General features: G+C 41.3%; 1 protein-coding gene across 16 annotated transcripts in view; it reads right to left on the reverse strand.

Annotated features, from left to right (window-relative positions):
• Positions 1 to 15,074, reverse strand: part of dnmt3ab (DNA (cytosine-5-)-methyltransferase 3 alpha b) — a 483,274-nt gene that overhangs the window by 45,238 nt on the left and 422,962 nt on the right. For all 16 annotated transcript variants that reach the window (XR_012100314.1, XM_073057071.1, XM_073057068.1 and 13 more), the window contains 3 exons: positions 13,809 to 13,954; positions 8,371 to 8,461; positions 2,485 to 2,633 (listed from right to left, as the gene is read on the reverse strand). Coding sequence is in view for 15 of the 16 variants with exons in the window: in XM_073057071.1 (XP_072913172.1) it covers positions 2,485 to 2,633; positions 8,371 to 8,461; positions 13,809 to 13,954 (386 nt within the window). In the remaining variant the exon portion in view is untranslated. The remainder of the gene's footprint in view (positions 1 to 2,484; positions 2,634 to 8,370; positions 8,462 to 13,808; positions 13,955 to 15,074) is intronic.

Here is a 15,074-nt window from a genome sequence, read left to right on the forward strand (position 1 = left end):
TGTGGGTGTGCTGGAACCAGTTATAGCCCAAGGTGCCGGCCCTGAATGATACGTGCTGGTCACTGTTGCACTCAGTGCAGTGTATTTACAGTTTTTTGCTTGGTGTGCACATTTGAAACATACTGAACGCTCTACTAGAAAGCATCTCCGGTCTGCAGGAAGTTCTTCTCCAAAACCTCTGCATTTCCATAAGGGGTGAGGGTTCTTATGGACAGGGCATTGTCTATCAAGGTTCATGATAGAGTTCTCTACTTCAGCATTGCTGACTGTGATAAGGGTTCTGGTTTTCCATGCTTATGCTGGGGAACTCTCTTTGAATGATATGTTGCTGGAAGTTGAGAGCACAAAACTGGAATCATTTCGCGTGTCTGTGTGGCGGCAGATGAAGTCCACAAAGAATGAAAATGGCGGATGGGGGCATAATGCTTTGTTTATATTTGAAACCTCCAGTTATCCACTGCTCTTTGATTTTGTTCCAAGGTGCAGAATCATTCAATGGTTCACTACTGCCTTTACTGTGCGTCTACACACAGCAATGCAGTGAGCTAAACAACTTCTCAAAAATCACCCGAGATGGAAACTTTAATGAGATCTCTTATTTGTGAAAAAATATTGCTGTTTCAGGGGCAAATAAAGAACTGTGGGCTTCACAGTGAAACAAAACCCACCCAAGGAAAGATGCAGGAAGCGATGTCCATACAACAGCACAGGTTTCGTGTTATCAGTCAGCTGTGCCCAGTAGACTGAAAAAAATTACTTCTTTGTAAACATTGTATGGCTCAATAAGTATTGCAGGAGTTACTGTATTTATAAAGCGATATGTAAGTGGATAATGATGGATAATAAATTGTGGGAAAATGCATTGCAGAGATCAGAGTTTCTTTATAGGAAGTTTGTTCTGATAACTGAAAACCAGTTTCTATAAGAAAGAACAATGGTATATGACTACAGCATATGAATGAATTGCCTCACTATGCTGCGTAGATTGCTTTGTATACCCTTTTACCTGAATGAAATATAGCCTTCATGTAAAGGTATAATATTAAGGCTGAAAAATAATTCCCATAGTTTACACTTTCTTCATTCATGAATGAATAATACAGCCATTATTTACCTTGAACAATCTTGTATTCCCTGATATCATGAGAACATTCTTAATTTGACAGGTAAAGGAATGCTGATTCCTTTGTCTGTACATCATCTTTTGTTAGATAATTAATGTTGATCGCAACATAGATTATGGTTCAAATTGCATTTATTAACAAAGTACATATATGTCACCATATACAACCCCTAGATTCATTTTCTTGCAGGCATATTCAATAAATTCATAATAGAATAATAATAACCATAACAGAATCAATGAAAGACTGCACCAACCAGTGAGCAAAAGACCACAAACTGTGCAAACACAAAAATAAATAAATAATATTAATAAATAAATAAGTAATATGTGTTGAGATCATGAGATAAAGAGTCCTTGAAATTGTGTCCACAGATTGTGGCAACATTCAGTGATGGGGCAAGTGAAGATGAGTGAAGTTAGCCCCCTTGGTTCAGGAGCCTGATGGTTGAGGGGCGATAACTGTTCCTGAACCTGGTGGCGTGATGATAGATGCTGCTTTCCTCTGACAGCATTTCATGTAAATGTGCTCAATGGTGGGAAGGCTTTACCAATGATGGGCTGGACTGTATCTAATACTTTCTGCAAATACATTTTAAGTGAAGAGCTAACGAGATGGCATCTGCTGTGGCCCTCTTGCTCTGGTCAGCAAATTGAAGCTGATCCGAGTTGCTTCTCAGGCAGGAGTTGATAGATTTCATCAGCAGCTGTTCTCTACTGTACTCCGTCTGGGCTGGGTGCTTTCTGTGGATTCACCCTCCTGAAGGATACTTGCATGTTGGCCTCAGAGACTGAAATCACAGGATCATTGGGGTCTGTGGGAGTTCATGATGGTTCCTCCATATTTTGATGGTCAAAGTGAGCTTAGAAGGCACTGAGCTCATCAGGAAGCGAAGCCTTGTTGTCACCTATGCCGCGTGTTCTCCACTAATGGGGGAGTATTCGCGAATGAATGGTGACCTGACATCTCTGACAAGATGGCAGGAAAACTTTCTATTTGCATTGCTGTGTATATGATTATCTAAACCTTCTTAACACTGCTTTGTCTCTTCCTGGTCTTTAAGAAGCATCAACAATATGCAACTAAAAAGATGAGTCATGTGACAATTTAGCTGTGTTAATTCCATGTTATGAACTACAACTGTGAAATGCATATTAGGCTAGGTGATAGTATCCAATTTTAGCTCTTCGCAATTTGCATTTATTATAAATTATTTTTATTATAATTTAGATCTATATCTTTAAAAAGTGTATAAATAAAATACATGCACAGTAATTATTTTTGATTGAGTGAACAGCAATCTCATTTCATAATTTTATCTGATAGGACTCGAGAAAATATTTGCTTTTAAGAAACTTACCTCTAGAAAGCGCGAGATGTCCCTCTTGTCACTGACACCCATTGCCACCACATTTTCAAACAGCCAGAAGAATGGCCTGTTGTCTCCTTCTTTGGGTCTTGTTTCATGAAGTAGACGGTAAAACTCAAAGAACAGGCGGCCAGTGCCCTCTAAAATGTAAATAAAAAAGTAACACAGTGATAGCTGTTTTATTGGGCACCTTAAAACAACAGAAACCTGTTTCAAGTACTTGCCATATCTCAAAGGATCTGTGTTCTACAACAATCAGTGTCTGGTCTGAAACTCTGTCATGGTCAATAAACTTTTCTCAGGCTTCCAGCTTGGTACAGGTATCGATTTTAACTGACTTTTCGATGATAAATTCTGCCATTTTCATCAAAGATGATGCCTGGCCATATCTAGTCCAGTGGTGTTTATAGCCTGTAGTCCATCCCCCCTGATTGGTTAGTCCTCATCCAGTCAGGTTTCTGCTCTTCAACCTGTTTACAATTGAATTTCAGTTCTTACTTAAGTAAGACCTTCATCTTTGTTAAAATCCTATTCCTTTAATTTTATTTCAATGGCTTCCTTTCCCAGGTGGTCCCAAAAGCCACAGTAGTTTGTGCTGTCGAAGTCAATCCTATGACCATTGCAAATGCAATGTTCTGCTACTGTCAGTTTCTCTGGGTAACCCAAACGGATACACCTCCTGTGCTCCTTGATGCGGGTTTCCACTATGCGTCCTGTCTGGCCAATATACACTGCTCTGGGGAAACTAACAACGAGATGAAAGCAATCGCTACTGCCTGTCTTCCCTATATTTCCACGGTTTCTGGTAGAATCACCAGGATCCTGAAGAATACCAGATTAATGCCATCCACAAACCCATAAGGAAGCTCAAATCACAGTTTATGCGGGTCAAAGATGACCTGGGACTCAGGTTGACTAGTGTTTACAGGATTCCCTGTGAACGCGGAGCAGCGTACATCAGCCAGACGGGACACAAGGTGGAATCCTGCATCGAGGAGCACAGGAGGTGTAACTGTTTGGGTTACCCAGAGAAATCGATGAATGCAGAACATTGCATTCACAATGGCCATAGGATTGACTTTGATGGTTCGAAACTACTGTACTGAGCCAATGGCTTTCAGGACCACCTGGTGAAAGAAGCCATTGAAATAAAACTACAGGAGATGAATTTTAACAAAGTTGAAGGTCTCGCTCTAAGTAAGAACTGGAATTTAATATTAAATATGGTGGGAGAGCAGAAACCTGATTGGATGATGACTAACCAATCAGGAAGGAAGGACTATAGGGGTATAAATAACACTGGACTAGGCATGCCCAAGCATAATCTCTGAAGAAAATGATAGCGACTGTCATTGAATCATCAGTTATAATTGATACCTGTACCTGGCTGGAAGCCTGAGAAGAGTTCATTTGTCACATACCCCAGGAGGGCACCAGATTCTTTTTCTCTGTCATGGCCATTAGGTATAATTATCAAGATAGAATTTCAGTATTGAATTTGTGTGCAAACCATAGTGCACAAGATGAAGTTTATCCTCACACTTGCAGTGAATACTTTTCATGATGAACAGGGTATAAGCAACATGCAGAAGAGCAGAATCACGGATAAGATGCAGGTTAAATCAGAAAAAATTACAAAACTCAGCCCTATCTCACCCGAAATGAGCCTCTGTCAGTTTAAACATTGGTGCATTATGTTCACCTGTCTGGAGAGGCAGCTCCATGATAATATGATACATGTTTGTATTACTCCGACTTTGGGAACTATTTAAAGATGGTGATTTCCCAGGACTCAAGATAACAAGCAGCCAGAGGGAGGCAGCAACAGCCTAATCAGACAGACAACCAGGACGAAAGGAGCTACAGTCTGTCTCCTTGAATACACTTCATCAACCAGCCGCCAACCACATGCTGGTGCTTGTCCTCTGATCACTTCCAATTAACTGCCAGTTGTCCTGATCAAACCAGGCCTCCTCCATAACCTTCAACATGAGGAAGTCTGCAGATGTTCGAAATCCAAAGCAACACAAACACAATGCTGAGGGAACTCAGCAGGTCAGACAGCATCTGTGGAAATGAAAAACAGTCAACGTTTCGGGCCGAGGCCCTTCTTCAGGTCTGGAAAGGAAGGGGAAAGATGCTAGAATACTAAAGTGGGGGGGGGGGAGGGGAAGGAAGCCAGCTAGAAGGTGATAGTTGTAGCCTCGTGGGTAGGAAAGGTAAAGGGCTGGAGAGGAGGGAATCTGATAGGAGAGGAGAGTGGACCATAGGAGAAAGGGACGCAGGGAGAGGTGATAGGCAGGTGAGAAGAGGCAAAAGGCCAGAGTGGGGAATGAAAGAAGAGGCGAGGGGGAAGGAATTTTTTGGTATCGGAAAGGAGAAATTGATGCTCATGCCAACAGGTTGGAGGCTACCCAGATGGAATATAAGATATTGCTCCTCCACCCTGAGAGTGTCCTCATCTTAGCACGAGAGGAGGCCATGGACTAACATGTTGGAATGGGAATGGGAATTGGAATTAAAATGTTTGGCCACTAAGTTCCACTTTTGATGGATGGAGTGGAGGTGCTCGACAAAGAGGTCCCACAATTTGCAACAAGTCTGACCAACGTAGTGGAGGCCACATTGGGAACACTGGACACACCAGATGACCCCAGTAGATTCGCAGGTGAAGTGTTGCCTCACCTGGAAGGACTGTTTGGGGTCCTGAATGGAGGTGAATAGGCAGGTGTAGCACTTTGGCCACTTGTAAGGATAATCTTTCTCATAATTTCCAGACTTCTGTACACATTTGTTTCCAGTTTCCCATTTGCTGTCTGTTATTATCTCCTCAACAGCCCGGTGATCTTTCAGGTAATGTTGTTATTCAGGTCCCAGTTCTGGATCCAGAAAATCTATTCAGTATCCTAACCTCCCAGAATTTTCCTCAACCCCATTCCCAACTTCAAACACGACCATCACTCTTTTGTGAAAACCACAATGCCCCCTGATTGACTGCCACAGACTTTAATGTCTCCTGTCTACACCCCGGCAACTCTCAGCATTTCCAGCTCAAAGCCAGCCAACCAATATAGATAAATGTGGTTAGAAAAAAGGGGAAAAATTAACAGAAACTACATGTTGTTGTAATTTCTAGTCTCTTCTCATCCACTCTACTCCAAGAAGTATGTAACCCAGGTTTGTTTCAGTAATTCCGGGGAGATCACACCTCAATGCCCCCGTGAACACCAATCACCAGAGGTACAATGCTTGAACAAAGAACAAGAAACAAATTCAATAATTATTTAAAAATATGTATTAGTTTATTCCCACTATTGATCATTTTATTGCTACAGATGCTGTGCCGATAACTATAAAGAATGTCTCTCCCGTGCAAGCACAAGAGAAATAATAGTATACAAGATATTGAGATAAACTATCAATTCTTTGCTGTGATGCATTAACAGAAGCTTTCTTAATCAATATAAGACCATAACATATAGGAGTAGAAGTAGGCCATTTGGCCCTTCAAGTCTGCTCCGCCATTCAATCATGGGCTGATCCAATTCTTCCAGTCATCCCCACTCCCCTGCTTTCACCCCATACCCTTTGATGCCCTGGCTAATCAAGAACCTATCTATCTCTGCCTTAAATGCACCCAATGACTTGGCCTCCACAGCTGCCTATGGTAACAAATTCCACAAATTCACCACTCTCTGGCTAAATAAATTTCTCTGCATTCTCTACATCATCAACACCAGTAGACATATCAGTCCATGGCCTCATCTCCTGCTACAGTGTGGTCAAACTCAGTTTGAAGGAGCAACACTTCATATTCTGTTTGGGTAGCTTCCAACCTGATGGCATCAACATCAATTTCTCTGACTTTCAGTAAATACACCTCTCTCCCCCGGTCTCTTTTTGCATTCTCCATTCTGGTTACCATCCCACCCCTTCTCTTTTCACTTGCTCATCATGTCTCTTCAGCCCTCATTCACTGTTCACCTATCACCCCCTAATCTACCTTCCTTCACCTTTCCTTTAGCTGTCACCTGCTAGCTTGTACTCATTCCCCTCCCCGTCACCTTCTAACTCTGGTTTCTGCTGCCTTCCTTTCCAGTCCACAATGAAGGGTTTTGACCGAAAACATCGTCTGTTTATTTCACTCCGTGGTGCAGAACCACAAAAGCAGCACAAAACGAGAGCTCAGTTGGCCAGCTTCTGAAGCATTTGCTCAAGTATAATCATCTGTCTCATGTTCCATAATCTCTTCTGAAGTTGCCTAACTTCTACCTTGCAGCCCATCCTATGTCATAACTTCACCTTGTGCCTTTCTCTTCTCAGGTCATGTAGCTGCTTCTCAGCAAGAGGACATCCATCAACTGTTGTGGAGCAGACATTTTCAAGTATCAAGTTCAGAGGTGTGCACTTCCTGTGCTGTGGGCAGTAACTTAAAGAAGGCACTGAAATAGTGTACATAATCCACAGTAGAGGTGATTGTGACCTCTGTTACCGAACCTTGGAACACAAATGAAGGCCACAAGACCCATAAGGAATAAGTCAGTCAGCCCCTTGTGCTTATTCCACCATTCAGTAAAATCATGGCATCTAGCATTCCTCATTGACTCTCCTCCCCTCATCATATAAACCTCAATTACCTTAACAATTAAGAATCTGTCTACCTGAAAGTAGAAGATACTCAAGGATTCTGCCTTCATACCATTCTGGAGCAGAGAATTGCAGAGACTCACAAGCTCTCTGGAGGAGTAACTTTCACATCAGAATTTTGCTCAGGTGAAAACAATGACAGAGTAGCTGATGAAAAGTGACTGATGGGTGTGCAGAATTAAATATTTACGCATTGGCAGCCCTGCAGTAAAGTAAGTGAAATGCTAAGGAGTGATGGGTCCAGCTTGCACAGGACCTTTTGGGACTGCAGGACCCATCCTCCTCATCATGGATATAATAGACACAATCATCCTGTCAAGTAGAAGCCTCCCCACATCTGTGTTTGCAGCAGGAACCAAGATGATTAATGTTTAAGTTCAGATTGCTGTCATTATGGTTCTGGATACCACTGTTCGAAGGGCTTTTGAGGGTGTAATGGCAGAATGCAAGCTGCCTTTCAACAGTTTACTTGTTGCGGAAGTGGTTTCTCTGGGGAAGCTGCAGCAACCCCTTGAAGAACGAATTAGCTGTCCGCTATCAAGATAAAAGCATCTGCGATTTCACCAAAGTCATTCAGGCAGTCTTCTTATTGTTGCCTAATAGCCAGACAGCTCAGGAAAAAAGTCAGAAGGCAGAAGTATGCAGTGGTTTCTTTACCTTGCATATGGTCTAACACACTGCCCTTGCACTTTTAGGCTGCTGGGTGGAATGCCTATTAAGTAGTCTGCTTTGTTCTGGAACATGTCAAGCTTCTTTCAGATACTGGAACAGTGCTCATCCAGACAAACTGAGACTTCCCTATCACACTCTTAACCAGTACCTCTAAAAAAACCTTTGAGGAATCAGGAGTTAAGTCATTTTGCACACCCTGTGTCTCTGTTGTCTGTATAAATTTTTCTGTTCAAAGGGAACAACGGCTGGATTCAGCAAAGATTTTGCAGTTGCATTCAAGGGGAGGTTGTTAGCTCCTCTCTGTTAGTTCTGCCATTGCCTTTGCCATTTTGCTAAATGTCATGAATTATGCTACTATCAGAACCTCTGCCACTCAAATGATAGGAACTAAATTTTGGAATATACCCCAATGAAGAAAGCTGAGGAAAAAAACCAGAAACTGAAAAGAAAATTAATCAAGCCATTGACTAAGCTAGAAGTCAGGAGACTGATAACACCTAATTCAGATAGGTGGGCCAAGAATGAGCTGAACAATTGCTAATCATTACAATTACTCACCATACAGTCCTTTTCTGGCAGGATTCACAATGGAGAGATCATTGCAGGGACTTCCACCAATAACCAGGTCAAATGGACCCCACTCCAATAGCTGAAGGAAAAAAAGACAATACAATTTCCAGCCATAATTATTGAACTTTCATTAAATACCTCTGTTATCAAGTCCATTTAATTAGATATAGCTGTGGAAGCTTACTGATTCACTTATATTAAGCCTTAGGTGTGTGTATATATATATATATATATATATATATATACCTGCACCACCCTCAGCCTTTAGCACTCCTTCTCTGCCACCTGTCCCACACCCCTGACCATGATGCTCCCCCCCACCATTCCCGACATACTTTGCTCCCATCAGATTTACAAACTCGCTTCGCAAAACAAGAGAAAATCTGCAGATGCTGGAAATCAAATCAACACACACAAAATGCTGGAGGTACTCAGCAGGCCAGGCAGCATCTATGGACAAGAGTAAACAGTTGACGTTTTGGCCTAATGTTGAATGTTTACTTTTTTCCACGGATGCTGCCTGGCCTGCTGAGTTCCTCCAGCATTTGTGTGTGTTGCTTACAAACTCGCTTGCTGTTCCACACTGACAAATACAGTACTCTGCAAAAGTCTTAGGGACCCTAGCTGTAAATACATGCCCAAGACTCTTACACAGTACTGTAATTAATTTTCCTGTGTATAAAATGATGAGAGGCATTGATCATGTGGATAGTCAGAGGCTTTTCCCCAGGGCTGAAATGGCTAGCACGAGAGGGCATTGTTTTAAGGTGCTTGGAAGTAGGTACAGAGGAGATGTCGGAGTAAGTTTTTTTACTCAGAGAGTGGTGAGTGCATGAAATGGGCTGCTGGCAATGGTGTTGGAGGTGGATGTGATAGGGTCTTCTGAGAGACTCTTGGATAGGTACATGGAACTTAGAAAAATAGAGGGCTATGTGTAACCCTAAGTCATTTCTAAGGTAAGGATATGTTTAGCATATCTTTGCAAGCCAAAGGGCCTGTATTGTGCTGTAGGTTTTCTATGTTTCTATTGCTATTTTGTTTTTTTTTTTGTCTATATAAAGGTTTGCTGGAAAGATTCAGAGAGAACATGCTCATATGACCAACAATACAACCTCTGGTACTTAAACATGGTCAACTGGAAATTCTTCAGCAGTGAAAAAACTTTTAAAAGAGGTGATATAGAGCAGGCCAGTGATATTTCCTTTTTAGTTTGAGGGCCACCTGCTGCATAATTCTACTGGGCACAAGTAGTATTCCAATGCAGTTGCACCAGTCTTGCATATCAGACACCTTTCTACAGATGTTCTGCACTGGGGAGAAACATAGAAACACAGAAAACCTACAGCACAATATAGGCCCTACAGTCCACAAAGTTGTGCTGAACACGTCCCGACCTTAGAAATTTCTAGGCTTACCTATAGCCCTCTATTTTACTAAGCTCCATGTACCTATCTAAAAGCCTCTTAAAAAACCCTATCGTATCCGCCTCCACCACCGTTGCCGGCAGCCCATTCCACGCACTCACCACTCTCTGAGTAAAATACTTACCTGCGGCATCTCCTCTGTACCTACTCCCCAGCACCTTAAACCTGTGTCCTCTTGTGGCAACCATTTCAGCCCTGGGAAAAATCCTCTGACTATCCACACGATCAATGCCTCTTGTACACCTCTCATCCTCCTTCGCTCCAAGGGGAAAAGGCCGAGTTTACTCAACCTATTCTCATCAGGCATGTACCCCAATCCAGGCAACATCCTTGTTAATCTCCTCTGCACCTTTTCTATGGTTTCCACATCCTTCCTATAGTGAGGCAACCAGAACTGAGCACAGTACTCCAAGTGGAGTCTGACCAGGGTCCTATATAGCTGCAACATTACCTCTCGGCTCCTCAATTCAATTTCACAATTGATGAAGGCCAATACACCATACACCTTCTTAACCACAGGGAGAGTGCAGGTCCTCCTGACAACTAAATCAAGATTCCTGTTCATGGGTTCCAGGAGTGTGATTTGAAGAAGAGAGAGGTGTCAGTCAGGGAGGCCAGGTGTTTAGAAAGCTGAGTGGACCATCAGGGATGCTGAAGGTTCCTAATGACTGTTGGAGGCACTATGGAGCTCAGTGCAATTAGTGTGTAGGGGTGTTGGGCCTTTGGTCGCACCTATGGAATGAGAGTGAGATCCAAGGGAGGCTTGCTCCGTTAGGTTGAATATATCTGAAGCTGGTTTCCAGTGCCGGTGTACACCAGACAGAACCTCCTTTTCCTTACAATGAAGCAGCAGGGCTGCAATGTAGCACGGTCAACAGAGCTGCTGCTTCTCAGGGTCAGAGATGCTTATGAATCCTCCCTCGGTGCCCTTCGTATGTTCTCCTTGTGAATGTGTGAGCTTCCTTCAGAAGCTCCACTTTCCTCTCATGTCCCAAAGACGAGCTGGTTGGTAGCTTTATTAATACCTGTAAATTGGCTCAGGCGTGTAAATAAGTAGTAGAAACTGAAGTGGTTAATGAGAATGAAATGTGATTAATGTAGAATCAATGTAATAGGTGGTTAATAATCAATGTACACTTGATGGGCTGTAAAGATTGTCTCCATGTTGTATTTCCATGATATTACATTTGCTCTGAAGGCTTGTTTATGTGTGATTGGTTTTCCATGGGGTATGACTGCAGATTTGGTGGCTTTCATGTGTTAGCAGATCAACTGCTTGGACGATCAGAGACCGCCATCCACAATGTTAAGTCCACAACTTTCTTCTTTTTCACTGAAATCTAATCATATAACACATGAAGACGTGGTGTGATGTAAAAGTACTGATGGGCCATTGTGATATGATATAAGAATCATGGTTCTTACAGTGTCCAAAACCAGGCTTCATCAACAGAGAGGTACCTACTGAAGGAGAGGGGAATTGGCTAACAAGTCAGACAAAGTGTTGACAAATAATTCAGAGCAGCAGATCAGGAATAGTTTGGGATTATTTGGCTGCACACACTTTACCAAAAAAAAAACTACTGCAAGTGTTGAAAGAATAAAAAAATTAGCATTTAACAAGCACAATGGATATCTTTGTCTATAAAAATTAGATTGGATGACAATCATCTTTTCAAATCCATTTATGTTTTTCTGGTGTCAATTGTGTACAACATAATACCTACTTTTACTCAACACCAACATAAATTGGATTTTACATTAAAATTTAAGACTTCCAACCAATAGGGAGAGATACCTGCTGAGAGAGAAGTTCCGGAGATGCTCAACAGTGACTTTGCTGCAGGCATGCCATTACTGGAGGCAACATTATGGCAACAGGTGGCCATGAAGGGTAGGTTGGGGATGTCAGGCCAGGAGTCAAAGTCATGCTCAAATTCAGTAAGAAGTACAGGAATGGGAATTGGGGTTTTTACTTGTATCATTATATCAGGCATGATTGGTAGGCAGCCAGATAAGAACAGGAAAGCTGATTGGTGGTTATGGCTGTGCCTTCATTATGAAGAAGTTATGCTGGCCAAATACCCTGGAGCTCCACCACTGAGGTCCTGACGACAGACCAGCTTTTCCTCCCTGTTCCAGTGGTCAGCTCTATTAAAGTGTGCGCTAGAGTGCCTTTCATTGCATCTTTGCTGTGCACTCTGAAGTTACAGGCCACACCATCAGCAGATGACCACTGTCAACCAAGAGTCATGCTCCTCTGAAGTGCAGTATGCATTGATCCACAGGGCGTGGCCACACACCAGATGGAGTGGAGTTCCTTTCAGCTTTGGTGCCTTTCAGAATTGCTAATAAGCAGCAAGTCCCCAGTGTATGGGATCCCACACTGTGGGGAGCCAAGCAATCGCTGCAACACTGCATGCCCACTTTATCTTTTTCTCACTGTCAAGAAGGAAAGCTATATAGCTCGTTTTCTTTCGGCCTGAGTCCTCGAAATAGCAGCGGAAAGCAAATTGGGATACAGTTCCTGTGTGAGGAGTCCGATGAATAAAGGGTTCACAGCCACTGTCACCTTGCGAGCTACTGGCGATGCAGTTCTCTTCTTGTTCAGATGCTGCAATCATGGCTGAACAGGTGGCAGATTTCAGTTAGGCTTTTCTTAATCAAGCTCTGACTCATTCTTCATCATTGAAGTTCCAGTAACTGCTCCCTGAGCAGCCTTTTACCGATACGGCCTCCTGTTGAGAGTACTTCTGTCCTCCTCCGCCTTTTTCTAATACTTTGTATTTCTCTCCATTCATCAGGTTGGTGAGAAAGATGGGGATGGGGAGGAGAGGGGTTCCTTGACCAGTCATGTAGCAGCTCAGGTTAAGTAATAAATTTAACTGGAGCACTATATTCTAAAATTAAAGCTCTGGCATCAAGTTAGTCTTGCCCCATTTTGCTATTCTTTACATAGCTGGTGGGTGCAGCTGTGCATTTTATCAATATGGTGAACCAGACACATGTTAAAAGCCAAATGGCACTTACAGCATGCTCAGAACTGAATTTTCTATTTTTTCAATCGAATTACAACTCATGGCATGATGCCTTCAAGCACAACCATTTCATAACAGCATACCCATACAGATTTGGTTCACTTTTAAACCAAAATAGTGTGATTCTGCAATATGCTTTCAGTATCATGAACAGATTACAGATGTTTACCTTCATTTTTACTTCCTAGTATGAACAATGCTTTGCATGATAAAATAAGGCTGAAGATAATCTTGATCTCTGGCCCGAGTTCTTGCAAACTTGGATTAACTAATGTACAAGGAGCTAACAGTCACCTGGAGTATCAAAATTAGAATTACTTCAATTCACTTTAAAGTTTCTTGAGCAAATTACTTGAGAATGGAGGCATCTAATCGCCATGTTAGACAGTTTTAAATTATGATTCATCTCATATCTTTCTCTCCCACAAGAGTCTTGATAATGCTTGAGCTCCAAAACAAACCTGAAATTCAAATAAATCCAATTTAGGACAATTGGATTTTTGTTTGGATTTGGAGTAATTTATATGGTGATCGTCCTATTTCAAAATTATTTAATTTGACTTATCAGTTAAATATTTTAATAAACCACAAAATGCAAGCAGTATTATTAATTTGCTCAATTTGATTTAGTGGACATCAGATGTTCTTTAAATTTGTAAATGAAATTTCAATGAACCGTACCAGTGCTACTTCAGTAGTAAACTGAAATTTCCTCCTCAATACTCTCTTGCACACCTAAAATCTTAGCCTAACCTTTTTAGTCACCTGCCTTAAGATGTTGCTCAATTTTCTTTAGAATAAAGCATTAAAAGAATATTGAAGCTGCAACCTGCATCAGATATTTAAATTATATTTGAAAATGCTTGTAAAACCAAATCTATTTTTTTTTAGTAAATACTGATCTGCATAGAATTTACTTCCAGATACAGATGCATGGAATCAATATTCGAAAGTATTCACGTACATGTTTTCGAGTAACATTTCGAACATCTCCCACATACATGATCTTCCCCTGGTGTCGGACCATACCCACTGTGATGGAATCATCACAGACTTCGGATGCAATGTAGCGCTCCACTTGGATCCCCAAATCCCTTAGAACTAGCAGCCCTGCAAATAGACAAAGATAGATTAAACAGAAAAGAATGAAAAAGGTTCAGCCCATTTTTAAATTAATTTTTCAGTGATGTTGCAAAGGTATTGCAACCTGAACCAGCAAATCTTAGTAAACACACAATTTGTCAAAAACTGTTCTTGGTTTTGTCATCAATTTTTACAGAGCACAGCTTTCACTTAAAAAAAAAATTCACCATGTTTGTAATTCTGAATTTATTTTAATATCTCTGATCAGACATCAGCCTTATGTGGGTCAAGTCTCTTCTGCCTCCCAACAAACTTAAAAAATAAACAACATGAATAGAAAAATTGCATTAAAAACTACCAGCAAAGTCTCTTTTCTCAAATCCACATTTACATCCCTGAGAAACAGATAGGAATGATTAAATTGATTGTATCAGTTTTTGACGCTTGAAGTGTTAATCAGATCTGGATAAATGTGGCAGAGATTCACACCCATGGAGCTGATTTGTTTCCATAGCAATTGTCAAAGCTGTGCAATAATGGGGGCCATCTCCTCTTGTCAGGACAGTTACTATTCATCTATTAATCTTAAAATTAAGAGGATCCTCTTTGAGTCCCATCACCTAGTTTTAAGTTAAAGTTCAGACTTCTTTTAATGCAAAAACAACCTAAAGTTATTGATAAAGCATCCTGATAGGGCCATTTTGTGTGAACTTTTTTTGGTAATTTTTTTCCATAATATTTCACTAGAATTAAAACTACTCAGCAAAATGTAGGGAAAAATTTAAATAAACCATAGCTCTAACAGATACACTTTGGAGTTCCAGTTATCAGGTGATTTAGTAGCACAACTTGTTTTATTTATCCACAAACATAAGACTGGCAATTTCAGCATTTCATGTTGTCCTTAATTAGTCAACAAGCTATTTGCCACCAGCAAAAGCTTCACCAATATACAAAAGGCAAATTCCCTTGGAAATTTCCGTAGAGTATTTCCGTAGAGTATTGAAGAGCTACAGAGGATTATATGTGTACAATGTACGGGGTTGCTACTATTTGGTCAATGGTAGGTAAGTAACTGATATGCTTTTCTGAGCCTATCTTAAGGGCACAGGAGCTTGAGAAAAATCAACACGACAAGACGAATTAT

The sequence above is a fragment of the Hemitrygon akajei genome, chromosome 9 (assembly GCF_048418815.1).
Source record: "Hemitrygon akajei chromosome 9, sHemAka1.3, whole genome shotgun sequence".
In the NCBI taxonomy this organism is placed as follows: Eukaryota; Metazoa; Chordata; class Chondrichthyes; order Myliobatiformes; family Dasyatidae; genus Hemitrygon; species Hemitrygon akajei.